General features: G+C 38.7%; 1 protein-coding gene across 14 annotated transcripts in view; it reads left to right on the forward strand.

The window, feature by feature from the left end:
• The window catches only part of Phf14 (PHD finger protein 14), a gene marked incomplete at its 5' end in the record, with an annotated part of 271885 nt that overhangs the window by 150528 nt on the left and 107023 nt on the right, over window positions 1-14334 (forward strand). For 2 of the 14 annotated variants that reach the window (XM_013515970.1, XM_013515978.1), the window contains 1 exon segment: window positions 12113-12315. In XM_013515970.1, coding sequence (XP_013371424.1) covers window positions 12113-12187 — 75 coding nt within the window. 14 annotated transcript variants of the gene reach the window in all.

The raw sequence follows: 14334 nt of genomic DNA on the forward strand, positions 1-14334 counted from the left end.
AATGATACTTGCCTTCCCTGGTTTTTGTGAGGATTGCAGATAATGTGCTGAGTACTCCTTATTTAATAAGCATTTTTAAAAGTCAAAACTATTTTGATCCACATACTTCTGTATAGAAAATCATTCATTCAAATTCTCAAGAAATATTCACTGAGAGCTTGAAAGAGGACCCTAGTCCTGTGGATACGGTGGAGACCAAGGGAACCTGCAGCGACGGAGCTTCTACTTGAGCGAAAGCAAACGCACCATATGTAAGTGCATAGGTATGGTTGTTGCAGTGTGATGAATGTTAGGGAGGACACTCCGGATAAGATTAGTAACGGGTAGCAGAGTTTTAAGGCTATCATTAAAGACAAGTAAACAACAACAATAAAAACAGGGTTTTTATGGCTGACGGCAATTAGCTGTATATTTCAAAGTAACTCATAGAAAAGATTTTGAGTGTTCCTGACATGAACGATACATGTTTTAGGTGAGGGATATGCCAGTTACTCTGACCTAATCATTACATACTGTATACATGAATGAAAGTATTTTATTGTACTCCATAAACATGTACAATTATTATGTGTCAATTCAGTTTTAAAAAATATTTACGGAAAGGAAAATTAAACTGTAGATCTTTTTAAAAATCTAAGGCAAAACTCTCATGACTTGAAGAAGAAATCTAAGATGCCAGTGTTTCACCAATAAGGGTTTTTGACAGAAAATTCAACTTAATATTTCATGTATATTGTATGCTGTGTGTATTGAGTTGGGATGATTGGCTGGTTATAAGGTTAGAGACTTTTCCTTCACCTTCTGACATCATTGATACTGTATTATTTTTCGTGGTGGTAGTTTTTGGAAGTTCTGGAGCATGAACCCACAGCCTTTTTAATTTAGAGGCATGGTCTCAAAAAGTCACTAAGGTTGTGGTCTGGGTTTAAAACTATAACCCTTATACTCTGGTTTCTCTTCAGATCATATAAGTCTTTCGCCTTTTAAAATTGTAAGCCTTCTACTTCAGCTTCCCAGAGTGTGCATTGGTTTTTAACTTCCCACGTTTCTACCAGTCACAAGATGCTACCAGAGTGCTGAGGCCTGGTATTATCAAGATAACAGTTAAAGCTAGTAGTCTAAAAAACTTAAATCATTTTTTACGAAAAGCCAAAGAGGGGCTGCGGATATAGCTCAGTGTCATAAACACCTGCCTGGCAAATGCAAGGTCATGAGTTCAATCCCCGGTACTACAAAAAAAAATTGCCAAAGACATAATCTGTAAATTGAAAGTAGGGTCTACTTTTGACATTGATTATAAAGTGCCAGTATCAGACAATTGTCTTTGGTGGAATTTTCTAAAATAATATTTTTAATTGTACTTGAAGCAAAATCTACTTTTTTAAACCCATAAAAATTAATGTGGCATAAGAGATATGTTACGGACATCTAATGAGCTGTTAATTTCCAGTAAAACAATGAGGATTAATGTGCTCACCCTGGGGACACAGCATTCATTTTGAAATAAGGAGATTTGAGATAATTTAACCTGTTCATTTGGATGTAAAGTTTTAAAAATTCACTGCCTAATGAGCTTATATCTGAAAGCAGTAGCCTTTCATGTTGAGTTTATTTTAATAAAAGACTTACAAGGAAAAATAATTTAAGACTCACAGTGTAATCTTTGCCCACGAGGAAGGTACATTATTTTGATGTCGTAGCCCACCTCTGCAGACTATTAACCATTAAAAACAAGCTTTCTTTGTGTATTGTCAGTGTCATGTTTATATACCCTATGAACTTTATTACACTGCACTGTAATTATTTACATGCATCGTTATTATCTCCCCTAACTTGCCGAGGGTATGATGTGTGATCTTCGGTCAGTCAGTTTTTGTGGAAGGAGGAGGGGCAGGATTCTAGGAGTAGAAGGCAGTTTGTCACTAGCATCTTTAAAAGGCAAGATGTTTATTATGAACCAAGGGACAAAATGTGATCCAGCTTCTTCTCCAGTAAGAAAATTATTTAATCAGCATGATCAAGTCTGTTGATGGGTTATCAATAAAAGGTAAAATGTTTCTTAGGTGTGCTTTAGGAGTAGATTGCCTTCACATTTTCGTGTTGTTTTGATAACGCAGACATAAGTCAGTCCTAGATAAAATGTTGCTTATAGAGGCAAATTTCTTTTAAGCAGATATATCTCCTTTCTGCTAGACAATAGCTAGATATCAATTTGAAACCCCTGGATAAATGTACTGAAATAAAATGTCAGTATTAATAAGAACATCTGATGCCCAAAGAAACTACAGTCGAAAAAAATCAAAACCAATCGTATCACATTTTACCATATTGTAGTTTGGTTATATTCTAATAGTTCTTCAACTGCAAGAAATCAAAAAGTTTAGCAGTGAATTTCACTGGTGAAACATCACCCATTGTAACTGAATAACTACAGTCTTGCGAGCAGACAGTGAGTGCTGATTTACAGTGTGGAGAGGCGCAGCGCCTGCTTGGCAAGCACAAGGTCGTGAGTTCGATTCCCAGTACCGGAAAAAAAAAAAACAAAAAAACAGTGTGGAGTCTGTGTTGAGGTGTCTGTTATGGAAATGCTGAAACGCCAGTGTGTGTAACTCTGATTACCTCTGCATGTTTGGTAAGTAAATTTATAGCAATTGAAACCAGATTGCTAAATCTCATTTCTAAAGTCATTTCTGAGTCATGTAACAAGATGACTTACCTACATCTGCTTTTTATGTTGCGATAACTTTAGACTTTAACAGATTTGGAAAAATAATACAGATAACTCTCTCCCAGTTTTTTCTCTTTATGTTAACAACTTAGATAAACACAAAAATCATCAGACCCAAGAAAGGAATGTAGACTGTAGAATCTGTGTAGATTTTTATCAGTTTTGCCATTTATTTCCTTTTTCTAGTTGAGGACTCTATCCACAGTCTATCTCATTTCACCCATGTCTCCTCCCTCTCTCCCGGTCTGTGGTAGTTCTTTCCTCTTACTTTGCCTTTCGTGATCTTGGCACTGTTTTCTGAGACAGGGTCTCACTGTAGCCCCGGTGGCCTTGAACTTGCCCTGAGCCTCCTGAGTGCTGGGACTGCAGGTGTGCCTCCCCGCGCCCAGTGACTGCGGCACTTTTGCAGAGTGCTGTTCACTTATTCTGCAGAAGGCTCCTGACTTCGGCTTTATGTAATAGTTCCTCCTGATTAGATTGGAGCCTGCACAGCGCGGGCGTGTGGTGGCTTCCCCCGGCGCATCTCGCCAGGGCGCTGTGAGCTCTGTGTGGTACCAGTTACGCCGACCCTGACTGATCAACTAAAGCGGTGTTGTCAGTTTTCTCCACTAGAAAGTTACTATTTTGCCTTTATCAAAGTCCTTTTAAATTACTGGAGCTTGGCAAACAGTTCAGGGAGTTGTTTTATTTTTAAGTACTCAGACTAGGGTAGGAGTCAGGTGAAGAAGCGCGTTTCCATTTCTATCAGTCTAGTGACTAGTATCTTCATACACACAATGAGGGGTTGGAACTCTCCTAACTTCAGTGCTCCGTGTCTTGATGGCTCTAAGGAGAAATGTACGAGAATAAATGTGTTACTCCAAACACATCACAGTTGTTTCCAGATTAGCCGAAAACCCATGTTTTAACTTGTAGTTTTTGCAGTGGACAGTTTGATAACTTCCTTCCTAATAAGAGCACTGTGTGCTCGCTTCGGCAGCACTAAATTGAAACGAGCCAGGCGTGGTGGTGCACACCTGTAATCCCAGCACTCGGGAGGCTGAGGCAGGAGGATCAGTGTGAGTTTGAGACCAGCCTGGGCTACAAAGTGAGTTCAAGGCCAGCCTGAACTGCATAGCTAAACCCTGTCTCAAAAAGACAAAAAAAATAAAAAATAAAACTGGAACAATACAGAGATGAGTACGGCCCCTGTGCAAAGATGACATGCAAATTCGTGAAGCGGTCCATATTTTTCTGCTTAGAAGAAAACATTGTATATTGAAACATCCTATATTGGTATAGTGTATACATTTCTTAGCTGAATATCTGTTTTTTTGGTCTTTTTGAGACAGAGTTTCGCTATGTAATTCAGGCTGGCCTTGAGCTCACTTTGTAGCCCAGGCTGGTCTCGAACTCCCAGTAATCTTCCTGCCTCAGCCTCCTGAGTGCTGGGATTACAGGCATGCACCACCATACCTGGCTTAAAGGTCTATTCTTAAATATTTTATTATTTAGATACTGTGTTGTTTCTTAGTCTCAGTGAGTTATCAGTTTAAAATATTAACAGTATATCTGGCCTCAGGAGTATTAGCATTAAAATTTTAAATACTGAAAAATCTAAAAGCAGGCTACTTTATATCTTAATGCAAATTGTAATTTAATTTTCAGTGTTATAACAGATTCAGTGAAATTAAACTGCTATGAATATTTTCATTAGGGAGTTTTTCTTAACCTTTCACTTTTTAAATATACTTAAAGTATCAGTAAGATTGTTACCACTCGCATACATTCTCTTTGTTGGACAATAACCTGTGCTATGATTAGTGTTTGTGTAGAATATGAAGACAGAGCAAAGGAAATAGAAAATTTTAGTGTTTTCTCTTGTTTTTTATGGTATTGATTAAAATGGCCAACATGACCTTTTTCTACTGGTAGTATAGACATTTGGTTATAAACTAAACTTAGTGCCAGACTAAGTAAAACGAAACAAAAAATTTGCAGTGCTTTTTTAGCATAGGTTACATTTAAATCCTCATTGTTCAGTGAAAGATAAACGTTTAGTCACATCCTATTAAAGAAGGTATTCTGCAGGGACGAATTCCAGCATCGCTATTGCTTATCTTAATGAATAAATAAAATATGCTACATAGAGTGCTGTCGGTTTGTATCACTAACACTAGTTGTTAGCCATACTACACAGTACGTGTGTATCTCTGAACAAAATTTTTTTGAGGTACTGGGGTTTGAATTCAGGACTTTGTACGTGCAGGCAAGTGCTGTACCGCTGAACTGCCTCCTCAGTCCTTTTATTTATTTTTGTTTTGACACAAGGTCTCCTAAGTTGCCTAAACTGGCCTCAAACCTGTTGTCCTGCTGCCCCAGCCTCCCAAGTAGCTGGAATGATAGGCATGCAGCTGTCCCAAATTTCTAATGGCCCATCAGTTATTTCATCTCAGTTATCCAACCTGACCATCTTTTCCTGTGGAGCTATAGTTTACTGAGAGATCTAGCCTATTTTGAACATTTTTAGATGTTATTTTTATCTTTTATTTTGTAGAAATTTTAATCTTCTGGGAATTTAAACCTCCATGGGTATTTCGGACCAAAAAAAGCAACGTACGTTTAGAAGCATCTGCTGTTTTTGAGTATCTGAGGGGAAGTAGAAGTGCTTTAAATATTAGCACATTTGGGATTTTTGAAATGTTACATTTAGTGAGTAGAAGATAATTTATATAAACATACCTTAAAGAACTTAGTTGAATATTGTATTACATTCTGCCATACACTTCCAACAGATGTGTATCGGACATCTGCTGTCCTCCTTTGAAAAGATATTTATGTTGGCCCACTGCGGAATTTGAGAGTTTTTGCTTTATTTTTCACCCTATAGTCAGTGCTATCTGAAAACTTCAAAAGCAGGTTGATATCATTTAAACCAAAAATGTTGTAAGTGAGGGAAACTCCCTGATATAGTGGCCTCTTCTGTGCCTTCCTCTTCTGTCTCCCAGAGATTAGCAGTCTGACAGAGACGGAGAACTGTCCGTCTCCAGGCTCCTCGGAGGTTGTCAGACACACGCACAACAACTCGTCCATCAGGAGAGAAAACTGCGAAAGTCATCGTAGTCCGCGCAGCTTAGCACTGCATCTTAAACACTGCAAAAGTCTTAGAAGGTGTGGGGCTTTGGGTAATGACGGGAATGTAGAATCACACGGTTGGGCTTGTGCTCATCCAGCGCCGGCTCTAACTCAGGTACGTGAGTCGTTGGCATGTCCTCCCTTTCGCCCCGCGTACTGTTGCCAGGCTCACACCTCCCGCGCGCTGACTTTCCTTCCTTTGTGGAGACCTCGCCCTGCCGGTGGCTGTGCCGATCTGCAGGGCCCTTCCCAGGTCGGGGGGATTCCTTCTCGATCCCACATCATATGGAAAAAGTCAGAGATTTCTTGTTTTCAGTTTTCTTCTCAGTTCGGTGATTAAACCCAGGGCTCTATACTGAGTTAGCCACATCTCCAGCCTATTTCATTTTATTTTGTTTTAATTAATTAATTAATTAATTAATTTTGAGACCCGGTCTCACTAAGTTGCCCGTGTTGGGCTGGAACTTGTGACCCTCCTGCTTCAGCTGCCCAGGGTGCTGGAATTTCAGGCATGCACACCGCACCCAGCCCAGAGTCTTACTTTTCATTGGCCCAATTCCTTGCTACAAAAGCTGGCACACAGAAGTGAAGAAGTAATAGGAAAACTTAAAGACTTAGAAAAGCAAATTTACAGAAATGGTATTCACACATTTTTATACATGAAATTAGGAGCATACCATAGCCCCATTCCCTTCTGAATTGCTGTTAAAATAAAGGATGCAATTTTTTAACAAATAAAGGAGGTTTCCTTTGACTCCTTTGATCTTTAAGTTATTACGGTAAAAATTGACAAGATAGCTCCATTTTATTTCATGACATTTATACTTGGGCTGTGTTTATTAAGAGCGCCCCAAGTTATTTAATTTTATAATACAGCCCTAGAATTTTTAATTACATATGCAAATTCTGTCATAAGAATAAATTTCCTATGCATTTTACAGTAAGTTTAATTAAGCATTTCTTGTAAGTTCATTTCAGTAACTATCATGGCCCACTAAAGTTGGAATTCAGTTGTAAAATGGTAGATTAATTGCCTTTGTATTAAATGAAATAAGAATCTCAAATATGCAAAGTCAGGAAATTTAAGTGCGGTCTTCAGTTGCTTATTCAGTGTGTTAGAGAACTGAATGCAGAAGTACAGGAGAAAGGGGCAAAGGTTGTTAAATGTAGTGCATCACACACACTTTGCACTTTACTTAATGATCCAAGTGTTTATTACTATGAAGTAAATGCACCATGTAAAGAATTATGGTAGAATTGTGAAACATTAAAAACTCTAATTAATTTTAGTCCGAAGCATGCAGCGTGCTCATTTTGCCTAAAACATTTTCATTATCATCAGTATTTTTCCACTTATTGAGATAAATTTTTTTTCTTCTGCAGCACTGGCCTATTTTCTGTTAAAGCACAACATTACAGACTGTTGATACTTATATCTGGTATTTTAAATGAATCAAAGAAGGTATTTTTTTGATTGCAGACTGAAAGAATTAGTTTTTTCACGTGTTCTATAGCTACCAATGTTTAGAATGGATTATGTCTATTTTAAAAAACAGCCCCACGTACTCACATTTTAAAGGGATGGTTACTCAGGCATTTAGATAATTTTCATGTAATTTTAAATCCAGTTTCAATAACTTCCTTTTCTGACCAAAGGAATATTTAAAATCTAAAGAAAATACTTTACGAAAATGGAACCATTTTAAGTTAGTGTTTATTTGTGCCTTCTCCCTTTGTTATCCCCTTGTAGCCCCGCGTGGCTTCTCTGAATAGCAAGCTTGGTAAAGTGAAAGCAGCTCACCTCATTCTTTCTGTAAATGCAGATTGCCTTTGTGCTTACTCACTTCTGGAAAAGGTTATAAGCCCAGAATATAAAGGCCCTGTGTTTGATAAATACCGTAATACCCAACAACACGTCCCAGTTCTGAAAGTGAGCCGTCCTTCGAAGAAATGCAGGCAAGCTCAGACAAGAAAACAAAAATCAATAATATTACCACTATAAAGATTTAGGGTAATTTGGAAAGAAGTTTATGTAGAATAATGGAAAGCAAATGACTTATTGTAGCTGTATATTTTGTGGTAGGAGCTGTGGTGCCTTTTCTATGTAAAAATTTCCATGTAGAATCTTTGTCCATCCCTGTTAGTTACTTCACTTGAATTTTGACCGTTTTCATTCACCAGCTACTTTTGTCTTGCTTTTCCCCCACTTCCCTCTCATCCAGCCCTGTGCACGGTTGCCAGATTATCACTGAGATCCTTCTGTTCACTGCTCAGCAGACCGTGTTTAAATTTAGCCATTTTTCCCGTTCGTGTCATAGTTACGGTCCAGGATTCCTTGCTGTATCGAGTCGTTGTACCCTCGTCTCCTCCAGTTTGTGAGAGTGTCGTCTTGTCACTAATTACCTGGACACTTCCGGAGATTGCTGTTCACTTACTTTATAGAGCGCTTATAAGGCTTTGCAAGTGATTGGCTTGAGGTTCCATGTTACTGGGAGAGGTGCTCGAGGCCGGAAGTAATGTGCCTTCTTAGTGCGTCAGAGAGAGGGTTAATGTTCCTGTGTCTGGTGATGTGAACCTGGATTACTTGGTTAGTTAGCGTAGTTCTTGTGGACTTTCTCACCCAGCAAGTACTTAGGTAACTGTCTTCAGAGATGTAAAGGTGAGACAATGGGACATGTTTCCTTGTGTAATACCGCCTTGTAAATAGTAATTAAAAATGTGTCAGTGTGCGAAATACCTCTAGAATCATCTGTGCTCATAGGCTATAATTTGAGCCCACATGTTACCTGATCAGTAGAAGTTCCAGGTGCTAAAGTAATAGACCATTGCTTGGAGTTGGTTTCCTCTTAGGAAGAAAAGAAGGACGGACAGGAAGGGTGGCCTCAGTTCTCTGAACTGTTTATGAGAATGAAATCATATGTGTACATAGAAGAAAAGTGAAAGGACTTCTTCTCAAACTGATCGCATAAGCTGAATATCATTCAAACAAAATCTTGCACGTTTTATTCAGTAGGAGGGAAGATTTAATTTGTATAAATATGGCGGTGCTTTCTTTTTACCTGTTTCTGTGTTAGAATAACTCGTGTAGTCTCTACTGCCACCTGGAGCATTTGAGTATTACTACATGTTCACCCAGAAGTTCTCTTCACTGGCCTCTCTGTGTAAGTAGGAAAGCTAGGGAATCACATTTAGTTGTTCGCTGTTAAGGGTGTTGTTGTGTAAGTCTGCATTCTTAGAATCCTGCATTAATAGCAGATCTGTAAGGTTGTAAGAATCGTGTTTTCTGGAGTTGGAATTAACGGGCTTCACATTGAAGAGGAAACCCTGTCTGTTTTCCAGGACCCTCAAAGGGGATATGTGGTTGCCGTTATTTTAGAATACTTTGTGAAGCAAATGTCAGGCTTGTCAGGGCTGTCACTAAGAAAATGAACCGTGTAGCAAGGGTCTTCTTTCATTGGGAAACAAACAGATGTTTATCTCAGCCAAGAGTAAAAAATTCCGCCTTCTATCAGAGAAAATGTTGTTTGCCTTTAATTCCAGTACTAAAGAAATGCTTTGGTAAAAAAAGCTTCTTTCATTGCAGTGTTATTTACTGTGCTGTTATTTATCAATGAGACTTGATTTGCTGCCTGCCTGAACTACTTTAATGATTTTGTTAATCCTGAATTGCTTTCAGAGTTCCCACAAAAATTGACCTATCATGCTAAATACACAAATTAGCACACTTCCAAAAATTCCCTCCTGGAGCCTTGTTAAATCCAATTGTAATGCTTTTATTTATGGCAAACTCTTACTACTATTTTGACGATGTAGCAGTTTCAGTGTTGTACTCTGGCCGTTTGAGTTCATTGCCTTTTTCTCCCTTCTGTGATCCTTTTCTTCATCTAGGTCACAGCTATCTCTGTATAAAAGAAGAAATAGATTAGCTCTTACTAATATATAAGTGATTTAAAAGCTTTCTAAAAAGGTAGAATATTTTAAGACAAGTCCTCAACATAAAGAAAGGTGTGAAACATTATGTACCTGTCCCAAACAGAAGGCAACAGTAGAGACAGGCATTCATAAACTATATTTTATAATTAAGAAAAATGTAACGAGAATGACATTGTATTAAGAATTCTAATAGGCTGGTGTACGTGCATATTCCTGATCTATATACTGCCGTATCCAAATTAATGTGAGGTGCAGTTTTTAATTTCACGTAACAGTACGGTCCTGTAGCTTTTACTCATAATTAAATATTAAAGCAAGAGTGTATAGCTACTTCCTCATTCTCAGGTTCATTATTAAAGTGCTTCGTGTCTGTTTTGAGTTTGGACAGCCTTGAAGGTTGGTAGAGAAAACTGGATAAAGCCTGTTAAACCGGAAGGTCATGTTGCTGCATAGACTTCATGGTTTGCTTGGGTGATAACAGCTCCGTTCACCTGCAGTGAGAGAATGTGAGCTTGCTAAGGGCTGTGTTTGTACACGTTGCTTCAAACATTTTTCCCTATTTCTGTTTACAGTGCTGTTTAAGCAAAGATTGCCGGAAGTGTGTCTACTGCAGAAGGAGTGATAGTACAGTTTTCAAAATTACATATTGGTTCAGACAGACCTAGCTGATGTTCAGTTTTTGCCCCTCATAGTTCACATAGTTCAGGACACATTAATCGGACTACAGCTGTATACAGTGTTATAATGTGCCCGTGCCTGGTAGATCGCAGGAGTGTAAGGCAGAGAGCGCTGCCTTGAGATATATCCTGACAGATACATTGCTGCCTAATGAACATTTCTTGCCATCTTTTCTGCTGATTTAACACTGTCTGACCGTCTCACCCAAAGAAGACAATGAAAGTATAAAGATTTTATTTTGAATACAATGGAACTAAAAGATTATCTCTAGAAACTTTTTTCTAAAAAGTAGAAGCTACCTACTCATTCATAAATCTGAGTCAGTTGAACATAATGAACTATGTCTACATACTAGACATACGTTGAGAAAAAAGTCACGCAGCACACAATAGCCGTTTGATGTGGAAAAATACATAAAGTTAAATTGCCAAGTGATAGTCAAACCCTGATCCCTAGTGTCTCATACACCTATAACATTTCAGAGTGAACAGTAATATTGGTAATCCTCTGCTTTCCTCATGTTTGCAAAGTCTACATCACAGTTGCTGTTGAGTTGAGAGAGACAAACATTTCTTAGAAAGGAAGTTTTCTATGCCTTAGTGACTTTAGGGAAGGGTCCTAGGTTTTCCTCGAAAACAAAATGTGTGCCTTGATTTGCGTTTACTTCGTATCAGTTCGCTAAGCAGCAATCCACAGTTGTTGGGTTCACTGGAATTTGATTTTAGAAGATCCTGAGAAATAGCACGTCTGGTGATACTGATACTACTGCTCTTACCTAGAAATACTTAAATTGTTCCTCATGCTTTAATTCGGTAGTTAGACAATGCCTTTTATTTCAGTTAATAAAAATGAAAGATCTTGCCTAATATATCAGGAGTAATATCAAAGCAAGCCTGCTTTGTACATAGATATTGTGAAAGGAACATGTGGAACAAGATGGGTTACAAATCGTAAGATGAAATATTTTTCTAGAACCTCATTATTTATACTGTGAAGGTCACCGTTTAATATTGAAACACAAGATGCATTTCGTTCCTATGGTAGCAGACATTATGATGTCACTTCATTTATTCACCATGTTCCACAAAACCTGATGTGAATTACGAGGACAGCACTTAGAATTGAAACTGCAGAAGACTGTAAGTGTTCCACGGCCTGACATGCCCGTGTTTCCTATTTTAGACCTGACTGATCTTCATAACATATGGTGGTACAAGTAATTGGGAAATTGACAGACCTGTCAAGACTGTATGCTAGATGGGACCAAGATGCCATGCTGGAGCACATAAAGTGTCTTGGAAGTTAAATTTATTGCTTTTTTATGAAAGTGAAGTAAAAATACCTGGCTTGTCCCCTTCAGAGAAGATTTTTCAGTAGCTCATGTTTTCAAAAATAATCCTTAGGACATTAATAAAGTTGCTCACTTTCAAAAATGTCTTATAGAAAATTTGAGTACAATGTGTAGCATAAAACAGCATGTATTACAAATATTTAAATATTATATAATTTTATTCTGTGTGTTTCTAATCTTTTACTTAGGGTTCTTGGAATCACAATAGTTCATACTCCTACAGCTCAAACACCGTTAAAATTACATGAAGTTTCAATGAAACATGCCCTAAGTTTATATTTTAATGTTTTCTAAAATTTATTTCACAGGAAGATGAAAATGAAGCTGAAAGAAAAAATATATCTCAGGAGCTCAGCATGGAACAGAAAAATCCAAAGAAATAAAAGATTTTCTGTAGTGTTTTTGAAAAGTTTGCCACTTAGGCAGTAGCAGATGAAATTTCTAATTTGTAATATGTTAAATTGTCAAATCTTACTTGCAAAATGTTCTCAATAAAGTTGTTGAAATAGGAGCTTGTATTGAGAATGTGTGTGTTTTAGAGCCATTCACTTTTGATTTAAGAACTGGTCCTTGGAATGTTTTTAAAAAGATTAAAATTCTTAACTAAAATTTTAGAACAGAAATAGGATTTGCTTTTGTCTGTAAGTGAAAACTCACCTGGGTGAACTGAAGGAGAATTTCAGAGAGTCCTAGGCCGTGCTGACTTCTTTAAGAGCCTCCGCAGGCCGGGCTTTGGATTATCAGTATAAAGAAAAAATCAACGTGGTGTTAAGACGCCCAGGGAATGCTTGCTCAGGAAAACGGTGCAAACCAGTGCCACAAGGTGATGTAGCATTTCTGATTTCATGAACATACGTTTCACATGATATTCTAGAACTGCAGGGACAAGACGGCAGAGGATGAGAATTTACCATTACGGTAGAAGTAGTGCCATGGTTGTAAATGTGCGTAACACATTCACTGAGGACCCACTATGTGCAGGGCCCTACTCACTTTCTCCAGACTTTCAAAGATTTTTTTTTAAATGTTGTTTTCTTGGTACTGGGACTTGAACTTAAGACCGAATGCTTGCCAGGCAGTTTCCATGTGTTTCTTTCTCTTTTTTTTGTTTTTGTTTTTGTTTTTTGAGACAAGGTTTCACTATCTAATTCAGGCTGGTCTTGAACTCACTATGTAGCCCAGGCTGGCCTTGAGCTTGCGGCAGTCCCCTGCCTCAGCCTCCTGAGTTCTAGGGTCGCAGGCGTGTGCCACCATGTGTGGCCTCCATGTGTTTCTTTGATTTAGGAATTTTCTAAAATTCCTTTGATCCGTATCTGTATTAGAGTTCTCAGTAAGCAGCCATTTTATTCCTCCTGGTTCTACTTTCTAAGTTCTCACTTGCCAGCTACACCAGGAGCGGTGAATCTACCTGCTGTTTCCAGGTTCATGTTTTCTGACAGTGTCTCTGTTTGATTATTTAAGGTGTCGTTTCTTAAAGCGAGAGGCAGAATTTGGGGAAGGCTTGTGAGACAGTGCCTCACAGCCTCTGCCCTGTAACAAGAGAATCACTGTATTTGCCCCGGGCCATATTTTTACCGCTTGCGTCTGACGGGCTCCAGAAATGTGTGCTAGGGCGTCCCGGCAGGTGTGATGACGGCGGGGAAGCTGCGGGAAAACTTCAACTGGGCAAAACACCGGTGATTGAAGGGTCGCCTCTAAAATCACAGCCACGGGGGTTAGGAAAACAGCTCTAGTCCATATAGCAGACCCCAGGATGAGCTTCGGAGCGAAGACCAAGCAAAAGAAAAGGGTGAGAAGGAAGTGGAGAGTCTGCAGAGGGCTTTGCAGGGAGCAAGTGCAATAGCACTGATTGGGTGTTTCCCCACATCAGTCTGTTACAGGATGCCAGCACGCACACGGGCTGGTAATCTATCGGTGGTGTCAGGTTTTAAAAGAAGCGGTAATACAGTCTGTGTCATACTGTACTGCATTGTGTTGCAGGTACTATGCGGAACGTTTAGCACATACTGTGCACATGACTGTCGCTGTGAACCTAGAAGACTGGTGCTGTTGCTCTTCTCATTTTAGCAGCAGTCAGTATGAGGCTTAACTAGGGGAACTAGATTAAAGTTACGTAATTCCTAATTGCCAGAGCAAGCACTCATACCCCAGAGTATCACATTATTTAATCCTTTTGTTGATTATTACTGTTTTCTCTCTTTTGGGGCAGAGACAGAGTCTTGCTATGAAGTTCAGGCTGGGCTTGAACTCACTACATAGCCTGGGCTGGAGGCCAGCTCTTGTGATCCTCCTGCCTCAGCCTTTGGAGTGCTGGGATTACAGCTGTGTGCCACCACGCCCAGCTGATCATTTTTAAATACATACTAATACCATTCCTTTTTGATCCACTCTCTTAAACTACAAATCTTATTAGTAGCCTTTTATAGCTTGTCGCTTTTCCTTTGTTTTTGTTCTCCAGCTTAGCTATACTTTAATTCATTGTGAAGACTTTGCTTCAAATGAAATAAGTAAAACCATGAAAAAATACCAT

Source organism: Chinchilla lanigera, unplaced genomic scaffold, assembly GCF_000276665.1.
Source record: "Chinchilla lanigera isolate Chin_1 unplaced genomic scaffold, ChiLan1.0 scaffold00031, whole genome shotgun sequence".
Classification (NCBI taxonomy): Eukaryota; Metazoa; Chordata; class Mammalia; order Rodentia; family Chinchillidae; genus Chinchilla; species Chinchilla lanigera.